A 12,505-nucleotide genomic window follows, 5' to 3' on the forward strand; every position below is an offset into this window, starting at 1 on the left:
AATAACGCAGGGGGATAATGAAACTCCCTTCCACAAGGCAAGGGGCTGACTCACTCAGCTATCAAACCTGGGCTGGATGACCACTCTGTGGACACACTGAGGCTTGTTCAGTCTTGACCTGTGAACTGGACCAGGCTGCTCTCAATGCCTCTTCCCACAACAAAACTCCAAGACTACCACATGAAAGCTTTGACTCTCTCCTCCTTATAAGCAGAGAGCTCACTGGCAATGAAGGGATTAGTGAGCTCAGTTCAATGAAACAAGCCTCCACAAGAAGATAAGTCCTAAAATCGTTAAGCTGTGCTCACAGAGAAACTGCTCCCCAAGAACCCAGTGCCAACAACTATGTACTTTACAAACCACATATTCTTACTGATAACAGAACAGAGGCACACAAATGACTGAAGGCAAGAGAACAATTTATGTTAGCTCACTTCTCCTGCAGGTGAGTGATATCATCTTCACTTAAATATGAACAAAGTGATGCCAAAAGTGGCTTAGTATTTTGCCAGATCACTTGACCCAGCAAGGAACAGAATCAATATGATCCAGGACCACCTGCCTCCACACTCCCTGTGGTTTCCTCTATACCAAGTTGTTTCTGCATAATCCACCAGTTTAGAGGGAAGCAAGGTCAAAAGGACTTGCTCTCTGGAAATCGGCGGGTAAGGAAAACCATACTCCTGCCAGTGCAAGAACCTGAAAAGTGATTATCAAGTAAATGGTCAGTAAAATGTCTGTATCCATCAATGCTTTAAATTCCCTAAACATACTGGTAGGGAATGCACTTGACAATGCTCTACTTAACTCTGGGAATGAGTACGCTCAAAGTAGACGGAAACAGCTAAACCAACTGGTGTTCGTGAAAATAAAGGTTTTATTTGGCAATACTGATCAAATTTTAAACCTACAAGTCTTTAGAGCAACTGTACTTCTAGGAGTGTACCCTGAATGCATTTGCACAAAAGTGAAAAATATACATATATGAAAACATCACTGCAGGCTTGTTTGTAATGGCCAGACACTAGACACAAAGTCAGTATGCACTATGGACGGACTGATGGACAGCACTGGATGGCAGAGCACAGCAGCATTTAACAGACTGAAGTACATCTCTGTGTGCTAATGTGACAGGATCTCCAAGATGTCAATTAAAAAGAGCACAGTACAGAAAATGTATGATTCCTTTTGGTATTTTTGAGAAATAAGTTCAAGGAAAGGGAATTCTGGGGCCAGGGGTTGGAGATAATTACTCTTCATTTTACTCTTTTCTATAACTAAATTTTCTAACCATTTGCTCACAGTATTTTTTTTAACGTAAACAAAATTTAACTGGGTTGTGGAATCATAGGCCAGTTTTTTCTTCTTTTATAGATCTCTACATTAAAAAAAAGTTGTATTAAAAAATAAATAAATAAAAATAAAAAATAAATTAAAAAATTTAAAAATTTAAAAAACGTGTATTACTTTTTAAAGGCAAAGCTTTCCCTTACAACGTGGCAGAAACAAAGGCCTTTGTCATGTGTCACCACCACCTGACCACTGAGCACAGGAAGGGGAAACACCTCCCTAACCAACTCAGTTAAAGAGGAGATAAATTTCAAGGTCATCCGCAGAGCACTCCAGGCTATACTGAGCACCAGAGGGAAGCTGCTGATTCCAGGAGGTGGCGCCCACTAGCAGCCAGAGGAGTGGGCAGACTGTTGGTCCTACTGGGTGAATGCTCTTTTCTTGGCTGAGAAATACTTTACTCCTTTAATGTACTTTACTCCTTTAATGAATGGATGGCAGAGTGAAACACTTAGCTCTGTGCCTGGCCTTTCTGGGAGGAGGGCAGCTATCCACAACTGACTATGTCTGGAAAGACAACAGCAGTCCTCTATCCTCAGCGGAGTAAAGGGCAACATAGACACCCATTTCACTCCCACCAGCCATTTGGACTTGAGATGTGTGAAAGCATTGTGTATTGATCCCCAATGTGAAATATGTTTTCCTACCGATTTACTTTATCAGGAGTACTCATTTCCTGACACTTTGATCTCAGTACAAAAGCAAAACAAACTCTCAAAAGACAGAGAATGTTACAAAGCAAACCTAATTATAACAAGGAATAACTCCAACTATATTCTTACTACATTTTCTTGTTTTTTTTTTTTAAGATTTTATTTTAAGTAATCTCTACACCCAACATGAGCTGAAACTTACAACCCCAAGATCAAGAGTCGCATGTTCTACCGACTGAGGCAGCCAGGTGTCCCCCGCCCCTGCCCCGGTTACTACATTTTCTGAGGAACAGGTGCATTTCAAAAGTGTAGTGTGAAAGAAAATGGCACAAACATGTAGAACAAATGAAAAACTAACAACTATAACATAACAAGGTCTATGAGTTTATAATAATGTCTTAAGCATTACTTGTTAATTTGTGCATGTCAACGTCTACAAATAAGTTTTGAGAAATCCATTCATGTTCTTTAAAGACAATGGGAAGAAAGATATGAAAATATATGAAATCATTTAAAATAAGGGAAAAGAAAAGACAAAGGCAGAAGATACTAGAACTGAGAGTAAAGAAGAGAATTCAAGAAAACAAGAGAACAAGCAAACAAGAGAGGTGGGTAGTATGAATACGAGGAGAAATGTGTAATGGAGAAATAAAAGGACTGAGCATGTAATAAACTAAAAAAAAGATAGAGAAGACTGAGGAATGTATTATTCCTAGGTGCTAGTCTTTTCACTCCAGAACAAGTACAAGTAAAAGGAGCAATCAATGAAACCCTAAATGAAGCAGAACCAACTCCCAAACAGGTATCAGACACAAGGAAAGCATCGTATTCCTATCACACCACGGCTGCCCCCTGGTGTAAACTGGCCGACAGGAGGCAAGAATGGCACGCTTCATGCCCTCATGCCCCAGGTTCAACATCCAAAACAAAAGGAGACGTTAATGGTGGTGCTGCCCCCCCCTCCCCCCACCATGAGCCATACCTGATCGGCAAGCCATTCCCGTGTCAGACATGAAGTATTTCCACTCCTTCCCACCATACTCCTCTGCCAGCGCCTCTGGAGCCATCATCTTTGTGCCATGGCTTGCTCTGGTTTGGGGAGATGGGAGGGGCAGACAGACAAATACAACAATGAAAGACAAAACCAAAACTATACAATGCTTTACATTCTTTTAACTATGATTGAAGAGAGCTAAGTACACTGTTAAGAATCTGATAGTTGAGTTTAAGGTCCTGGTCAAAGCTGCATTGAGTATGTATACATACATACTACACTTCAGCTCTAGTTGCCCAAGGCAAGAAACATGCAAATGAATAACAAAATAATCAGAAGGGGGGCCACACCTGTTGTAGTTATCTGCACTTAGTGTGAGGTCCAGGGGAGAGTATGAGTTCGTAGCATGCAAAAAGAATGATGTATCAAAAGGGAGAGTATGTGCCAGGGGTAACCTGTGCTGAGCGTCCTTTCCTTCGACTCTGATCACGTCAACAGAAATAATAAATCGCATAGCTGTGGCCACGTTGGCTTGCCTCTACTATGGGTGCTGGGGGAAAAGCGGATGCCCACACCCTGGCCCGCTCTGTAAGGCTCAGAGCAGTGGCAGCGGCAGCTTCTCATCTGCTTGTCCCACTCCCCCCAAATACTCCAAGTGCCCAGTGCACCCTGAGAGGAGGGAAGGAAAGGGAATTAGTACTGAGTGTGAGAGAGACTGATGAGGGTTGGAGTAGGCTAGAAAAACTTCCAGAAGGAGCTAAAATACAACAGGAGTCTTGCACGAGGGGGACAAATTTGGATAAATGGAGAAGGAAGGAGAAGTGTGCATAGACCACCAACTCCTACCCAACATTCATTCTCTTCTTAGTAAAAAGAAATCTCACTTTATTCCAGGCAACTGTGCACTCATCTAAAACAACATAATCTCCAGGCTCTTTTGCAGTAGAGGTGATCAATGAGATGAAGCAAGTTATTAAAACTCTCCTGAATTTCCTGCAAATATTTCTAGTGAGCCGAATTTAAAAGAACTAGACCTTTAAGTCCAATGCTTCTCGATCTGTACTTAGAATAGTTAAAACAATTCATATGAAGAAACAGAAGCACATGATCTGTCATCTGAATGATAAAAATAATAATCTTATTTAACCCGTACTTAACAATCAAATGCTATATAACAAAGTGTCCCGGAGAAAAAGTTTAGATTTCACAACTAAATTTTATTACCTGAGCACGGTGCCATTATCTGCCAATTTAATGAAGTTCCCATCTTCCATATCCAGTGCCAAGCCCTTGCAACTAAAAATAGAAAAATTTGATTACTGATCAATTCATAGATTCGGCTAACCCCAAGCAATAATAATCTATACTTCCAAAAAGTCACAATGCTAAAAGGGATTCTCCCATGCAGGTGAATGATATATTGGTTAAAACAACCAAGAATATCCAAGAATTCTAAAATTTAATAGCATCCACAGAGCAAGTATGTAAGGAAAACTGCCATGTGGGAAAATGAGAGACAGCATGTTTAGTTTGTAAAATCCTTAAGCTTTAAAAAAAAGAGGAATTCAAAAATTAGAACAAAAAAAGGAACATTATTTCATGTCTCTGTTAAAATGTGCAAGTATTTTTCATTAAATAAAACACACACATACACACACACGCACACACACATTTAAATTCTGCCAGATAAGCTCTTAGCCAGAGTTTCTCCTATATTCTTTAGAAATTGCCTCGATTTAGGTCAGGTTTTAAAACCTTGCCCTCTGGGCAGGGCATACTATTGAAAACCACTAAAAGAAAGTCAAATACTAAGTTTCAGGTTCCTCACTGCAAAAGACTTGTGGGATTTGGGGAGAGAGGTGGGTACAGATTCATTTTATGAATAATAAAGCAAGGAAGTATAATGCCACCAAATACCAAGAGAATTAAACAAAAAATGACAGGGTACTTTAGAAGCATTACTGACTTTGGTCCACAGTAAAACTTCCAGAGTCAGCGGTTTTATACAGTGAAATATTTGTGTTTCTTCTTTTTACAAAAGGGATACATCAAAAAGGACTAACCAAACACTGCAGAAATATATAATAGATGAACATCATTGCTCTAGAATTACTTTTGTATGTGTTTTTCATGTGTTTTAGATTTATTATTAATTTTCAACTGTTTTTTTAAATTTTCAACTGTTAATTTTAAAGTGTTAGATTTTTATTTTGTTGTTTAGATAAGGAAGAGAGACAAAATAAGCCTTGGCAAGTAGAGAACCCTAAGAGTAAGCAGTAAGAGTCTTAGAGACAGGAACGTTTACCCAAATTACAGAAAACCAAATGTCCCAGTTCAGACATTTATTCAAAACATGATTCTTCCTCTTCTACAGTTCAGTATTTGAAGGGCAATAAAGCAAACTTTCTTTTTTAAGATGTAAATTTTAAAGATAGTTCTTAATAACCTCTGAAACTTATGACAAACTTATGCCATACAGAAACACCCAAATTAGTCAAGAAGCTTTTAGCCTATTTACATATTTAATTAAACAAGTCTAAATTTAAAGTAGAAAAGATTTTAATTAATGAAACATAAAACTTTTAATAGAGAAAGCATTTTGTCTTTTGACTCAGTTTCACATTTCACTTTCTGTCTCCACAGAAGAAGCATTAAAATTTTATCAGCAACATTTAAGAAACAGAGGGAATGGGCAGCCCTTAAAAAAAAGAACTTACCAGAAATCCCAATCCTCTGGAGTCACAGTTAGTAATTCTTTGTCATACCCTTTCTCCTTGACCAGGAACTGAGCAAAGCTATTATAAATGAGCTATAAATAAGGGGAAGGAATAAAGAGAAATTAAATATAAAATTCACTATTCATTCTGAATTTCACAGACTTGAAAACCTACTGGAGTCATTCATTGGGCAGATGGGAGAGAAATATCTCTAATTGTGAAGTTCGGCAGTTTAATCCCCTTGTACAAGCAATTTATCCACCCCTGAAAGCCCCAGGTAGCTGTTGTGTCTTTTTCCACTGCAGAATTACACCATCAATATACAATTACATAACCAAGGATGACTATTATCTTACTCCTGAATTCTAATGGGTTGGAGATCATTAAGACTTGAAAGCTTTGTAAACTCATTTTAAACATATAGACCACTCTATCATTATATCTATCCTTAGCCCATTCTTAGTGGAAAGTGCTTATGAGGCACTGGGTTTCCCCAATTCATAGATTATTTCCCCTAATAAAGGACATCGAAATTGTCACTAAATTGTTTTAGTTTTGTCACTGTCACAGGGGAGTCTCAAAGGGAAAACACACATAGAGACAAGGCAGATGATCTGAAGGAAGAATCAAGGAGCTTCCATCAGATACAGGAAATACCTCTTATTTCTTTGCTTAAGGAAACTGAAGGAAAAGGACAAAGAAAGCTTCAGGAAACAAGTACAAAGATAAATGCTCTGCCGATGGTTGATAGATCTTCCGATTTCTCGACAACAACAAAATCCCAAGTGTTGGGGTAATGTGTCTTAGTTTTTTCTAAAGAGTTGGCTTGATTTTTAAAGAACTGTGTATACCAAACAAAGAGGAGGCAGAAGGTGGATGAAGGTCCACACTGGCCCTACCCCATTCTCCTTCCATGAGGGTTCTTAAGTCAGCATCAGATGCCCTCGGACCTGAGGCAGAATGCTGGTCTGGGGTCTGACTGAGCAGTGTCCGAGAAGATTCTTGAGCAACTCGACCTTTCTCCCATATGTTAACTCGTGACAGGTTTTGGCAGCATGAGACAGCACAAGCGGGAAGAGAGCAGAGACACAGTAAAAGGAATGGGAGAAGGCCTCCCTGAGGTGATGATGTTTACACTGACCTCTGCAAGATGTAGCAGTTAGCTGGGTGAATCCAGGGGAAGGGGAGCACACCAAATCCAGAAACCCAGAGACCCACACACATCTGGATTTGGGAGTTGGGTGTGAGCATCAGGGAATGAGTGCAGAGAAATCAAAAGCTCCCTGTGAGAGGCGCCTGGGTGGCTCAGTCGGTTGAGTGTCTGACTTGGGCTCAGGTCATGATCTCAAGGTTCGTGAGTTCGAGCCCCGCATCAGGCTCTGTGCTGACAGCTCGGAGCCTGGAGTCTGCTTCGGGCTTTGGATTGTGTCTCCCTCTCTCTGCCCCTCCCCCGCTCATGCTCTGTCTCTGTCTCTCTCTCTCTGTCAAAAATAAATAAACATTAAAAAAAAAAAGCTCCCTGTCAAATAGAGCTGTTCTCTATTCTAAAGCTAATTAAAATCACTATACATGCACTCCCATGAAATGCAATGCGACCCTGATCCAGGTCAGTTGTTAACAGGCTTACATTATGTCAACACTACATATCAGCACTTCTCAATCCTGGCAGTGATTCAGAACCAGTGATGGCTCCTAAAACCACCTGGAAATTTCAGGCCTCCAGGATAGGGTGGGGTCCAGGTGAGGCCATACAGGATTCCTGAAGTCCAGAGATGACTGAAAATCATTGGCTTTATGCATTGTACGGATTTTCATTGAATCATTAAAAAAAAATCAATCAAAAATGGACTGAGTCACTCTGAGGTACAAAGTACTATGGATAATAAAAAATACACATCATGATCCTGACTGCAGGGAACCAGTGCTGTGGGATTAACAGATGTAAAGTGCTTTAGAGCAGTGCCTTACATACAAGTAAATTCAACTGAAATATTTGCTATTATCAGTCATATATATGCTGGTTTAAAAAAAAAAGTTCTGATAAGTACCTTTGCCCATTTCCACATATCAATATTCTCACCACAGCCAGTTCCAAGCTACCAATGCTTACTACATACCATTAAACCTGCCGCCTCTCGTCAAGGCACTTTACTCAGTCTCGGACAAAAGGAAATTCTCACCCCTTGACAATACTGATAAAGATATGGGCATATGATGCCACTGAGACTTGACACCTTCCTGAGAGAAAGGGGCCTTTTCCAGCAGGGCTGCCGTTAGGGGCATCCACAGCTATGCTCCTCACCTCGCGGAGAAGTTTCTGCGATAGGAGAGAATGAGGTTAATGTGTGGGGAGAACCAGAGAATAATGGTGCTGAGGAAAATAAGGGAGTCTGTGCCTTTGAAACCCATCCTAGTCCCAAGACCCGAGGTCTTGGATCTTTTTCTTATACTGAGTTACCCCAGATGCCTTCATGGCACAGGGCCTCCATGACCAGCCCTCTTCCTCTCCCAGTGTCTCACGTGCCTAATAATGCACACTGAACAGCAGCTGCAAATTGTGAGTTGTATGCAGACTACAAATTATGTTTGGTTCCCACTTAAGGTTGCCAGATAAAACATGAAATGCCTAGCTAAATTTGATTTTCAGATAAACAACAATGAATTTTTTTAGTGTAAGCACATCCCATGCAGAACACACATATAAGAAAAAACGGTTTTGTTATTTGAAATTCGAATTTAACTGGTGCTGTATTTTTCTTCACTAAATGTGGCAACCCCATAATCCTTACGTGTTTGAAAACAAACTAACATTTAAAAGTTGAGAGACTTCTCATACAAGTTCAGATTCCTAACTGGTCTTAAAAAGAATTAGTTCTTTTAAGAGGCTCAGCCCTGGGACACCTAGGTGGCTCCATCGGTTAAGCTTCCGACTTCGGCTCGGGTCATGATCTTGCAGTCTGTGAGTTCAAGCCCCGCGTTGGGCTCTGTGCTGACAACTCAGAGCCTGGAGCCTGCTTCAGATTCTGTGTCTGCCTCTCTCTCTGCCCCTCCCTTGCTCACGCTCTACATCTCCTTGTCTCTCAAAAATAAATAAACGTTTAAAAAAATAAAATAAATAAAAATTTAAAAAAGGAGACTCAGCCCCTACTTCCTCATGGAACTTGGCAAGAGTCAAGTGTGGCTGTGTCTTCAGAAGGCAAACACACTCTCCTGGCTATCCCAGGCCCCGCTCCCACTCACAAATGGGGGTTAACTGCTTGGCTCCTTACCCTTCTGAGTCTGTAACCCCAGGAGAGCACAGGGATCATCATTTCTAGGACGCCTTTCCTGAGCCCCCAGGTGAGGTAACACATCCAGTCCAACATCTGCAGATTTTGCATTTATTAAATGCCTATGATACTGATGGGAGAGGCACTCAGTGTTCTATGACGCAATCACCACCGACTTCTCCAACATCTGCAACTCCCCACCTGCCGCGTGACACCCAGCAGTTCCCTGAATTGTTTCTCACCTCTAGGTCCTTGCCCTGGCTAGATTCCCTCTGTCTGAAGTGCCCCCCTCTGCTTCCTCACCTGCCAGCTTTAACTCTCGTGTTGGAACCCAGCTCAAGCATCAAGTGTCACTCCAGACCTCTCCTCTGGGCTTTCTGGCTCACATAAAGCATGGTGGTGGGAACAGAAGCCAATTAGCAGGGTGACTCTGGATAAGCTGCTTATTCTTTTTGTGCCTTGCTATCCTCATCTCTAAACAGCGACTGTGACAAAGCAAACACCTCGCACAGTTCTTGTAAGGATCTAACCAGTTCATTTAAGCTGAATGCGTATTAGAATAATGGCTGTGCCATCTTCACTTATTAAAATACCTAGTTTTTATTCAGTTATTCCTCAATTACTTATTGAACCCCGTATGTGCCAAGCACTCACCTCGGCACACAGAACACACAAGAAACTATCAGGGATACTGATGTCAAGGAGTCATGGCTCTAGACTCTAGGGGAAGATTCTGACAGGTTCACAGGAAATTTTAAGCCATGTGTAAGTGCTATGAGAAATTAACGGTTTTGTGGAAGATTGGAAGATGGGCTGGTGTGGAGGGAGGGTTTCCAGACACTAGGGGCAGGCAGTATGCAGCAAGGTGCAATACTGCCCTCACCACAGGGGGCTGAGCTGAACTCTTCGGCATCCTCCCCCGTTACAACGCCACCCGCAGGCCCGTGTCCATCTCAGCATCCAACTCTATTAAGGGGCTCAGCACACTGCTGGTATTTCATAAAATATTTCTCAACCAAACAGGATCCGTAACACACTACTAGGATACTTCCGATCTTTAAGCCTCACTTATATTCGAGGTTTGTAAAAAAGAATCCTTTTACTGCAGGGTCTTGCATTCTGAGATTTTTATGCTCACATATGCACAAAACGGGTTCTAACATGACAGTGGTTTAACTTTCTTCAAAAGAATCTTTGACTAAAAAATTCCTGTGATTTTTTTTTTTTTTTTACAATTAGTTTCCTTGTGAAACCAAAGTAATGGGGGAGGAAGGACAATTCCCCTTAGGGTGTGGTATCATAAATACTCCACTCCCCCTTTTTCCCAAAGTTCTGGGAGGACGCAAACTTAGTAGACGGTTGCTAGGATTAGAACTTATATCAGAGAGCATGCAGCACGTAGGAAGTGCGCAATAAATGTTTATTTTCGTCTCTTGGTAGAAGACAAAATTTGGGCTAAGATTCTAATGACTTTTCGGCTAGTGCTTCTTCAAAACACCACACAATCTCTTCCTGACTGCAGTGTTTAAAAACTGACAGGTGGTCGCGTGGACACGCTAAAAGAAAACTGCACACACGGAAAACAGAAGCCCAGGTGGCTGCATCGTAGCGCGGCTGGTGCCCAGAATGACTTGCAAGGAAGTTCCAAGGCCAGGGTTCTGCAAAAGACATCCCCAGTTCCCCTGGCCCCGCCCTGCCTTCCGTCCCAGGAACCGCTTCCTCATCTCGATTTTGCACAGATTGCCCCTCTGCCCCTTTCCTTCCCACCGCTCTCTCAAAGTTGGCTAAAAGCTGAGCTCCATAAGCCGGTGCCGACGGCTCGGGAGGGGCCTGGGGATGCACATTTCCGCCCAGCCTCGCCGTGGGAGGCCGAGTTCTGCGCAGAGGCGCGGCGGCTGCAGGGCCCCTGGCAGCGGTCGCCGCGGGAGCCGGGAAGAAACTCCAGCCCCGGCCGCCATGGAGGTGCACGCCGTGCGCCCCGGGCAGCCTGCGCCACTCACCACCGCGCTCTCGGGCAGGTTGTAGCGACACAGAGTGTGGTCCAGGTCGAAGCCGACCACGTCGCAGGCGGCCAGGGAGAAGTGCTGAGCCATGGCTGCGCTGGAAGCACCGGCGAGCGCCTCAGGTGCCGGGAGGGTGCGAGGAGACCGCGGACGGGACGCCGCGGGACGCTGCGGGACGGGACAGGACGGGGCCCGGCAGGGGCGGGACGGGGCACGGCGGGGCGGGGCTGCGGCCACCCTCAGGACGCAGCGCGTCTGCCTCCAGCGCTTCCCGCGCCCGCGAGCGCCGCCCCCGGCCACGCTTCTCCCCGCCCCTCGCGCGGCCCGCCTGCCGGCGCCTTCCCCGCCGCTTCGGCGTCCTGCGTCCCGCAGACGGCGGCCGGCCGGCTCCCCGCGCCCTACCGATGTCCTTCCCCCGCCCCGCAGCCCCAAAGGCGGGTGTAACCGGGGGGGGGGGGTCACGTCACCACTGCTGAACCTGGGGATACAGATGAATCCCTGTTGGCACGTAGCCCTTGCCACAAAATTAACCGGGGCTCCCCTTCGTTAGGAAGGTGCCACAGAAACCAGGACACTGTAAAGTTAGACCCGACCCTTTGCTCTTGTGCGGAATAAGGTAAGATGGAGAAAATTCTACCCACTAATACCCTCTGACACAGTTAGCCTAGAATTTGGAAGATCTTTTGCCCACGTGCGATGAGTTGAATCTTTTTCTATCTTCCTAAGTAGTCAAATAGATCTTTCACTATTTCACCTTTTGGAGTGAGTTAACAAATAGTTTTTAGGAAAGAGTTAGAAGGACCATTTTTGCAAAAATGACACTAATGATTAAAGAAACCAATGTTGGCTATTTTGTTATTTGGTTATTCTTTTTTTTTATTGTAATGAATTTTTCAATGAAAGGACATCAGAAAGTTGATAGAACATGCTGCAGAGTAGAGAATTTTCTGCAGACAGATGGTTTTCAGATTTATAGTGCACAAAATGATTCAAGTGACAATTATCTGAATTCTCAAGGACTGTGTATAGCTAATATCATTTTAGATGTATAGGAGAAAAGTTAATTCATTACATACAATGGATGCATTTAATTTTGAGAACCCATATGAAAGGCTAGGACTTTGAGATCTTTTAAATTGTTTAAAAGAGAAAATACAAATGTCATTAAAAAATACGAGTCTATTATCTTTGTACTACTTCTGTGTTAAATTTAAAGGAAAGCTGTCCAATGGAAAAAAAAATCAATAGTTATGACATAATGAAAATATAATTGATTGAGAATTACATTTAACCCTTGCTAATACTAACCTTTATGAGGCTAATAGACCAATCAAGGGATTAATTTAGTGCAATAAATAGTTCAGTTTGGTAGGACACTTATTATACCTAGTGGACCCATTGAATAAATTGAATACTTGTTCCATTATAACTCTTAAAAGCCCCAAACAAATCTCTCTGGAATAGGAAGAGGAAAGAATGCTCAAGAAGATGGAGCTGTTCACTGATGAGAGTTCAACAA

General features: G+C 42.8%; 1 protein-coding gene across 3 annotated transcripts in view; it reads right to left on the minus strand.

The window, feature by feature from the left end:
* The window catches only part of NT5DC1 (5'-nucleotidase domain containing 1), a 139,077-nt gene extending 127,829 nt beyond the window's left edge, over window positions 1–11,248 (minus strand). Inside the window, exons 1-4 of one of the 3 annotated variants that reach the window (XM_053222355.1) lie at window positions 10,984–11,248; window positions 5,715–5,806; window positions 4,222–4,293; window positions 2,986–3,092 (exon numbers count right to left, since the gene is read on the minus strand). In XM_053222355.1, coding sequence (XP_053078330.1) covers window positions 2,986–3,092; window positions 4,222–4,293; window positions 5,715–5,806; window positions 10,984–11,076 — 364 coding nt within the window. In that variant the 5' untranslated portion in view covers window positions 11,077–11,248. The remainder of the gene's footprint in view (window positions 1–2,985; window positions 3,093–4,221; window positions 4,294–5,714; window positions 5,807–10,983) is intronic. The other 2 variants (XM_027057059.2, XM_027057058.2) reach the window with 2 other exon arrangements.
* Between the last annotated feature and the right edge of the window lie 1,257 nt (window positions 11,249–12,505).

This window comes from Acinonyx jubatus, chromosome B2 (assembly GCF_027475565.1).
Source record: "Acinonyx jubatus isolate Ajub_Pintada_27869175 chromosome B2, VMU_Ajub_asm_v1.0, whole genome shotgun sequence".
Classification (NCBI taxonomy): Eukaryota; Metazoa; Chordata; class Mammalia; order Carnivora; family Felidae; genus Acinonyx; species Acinonyx jubatus.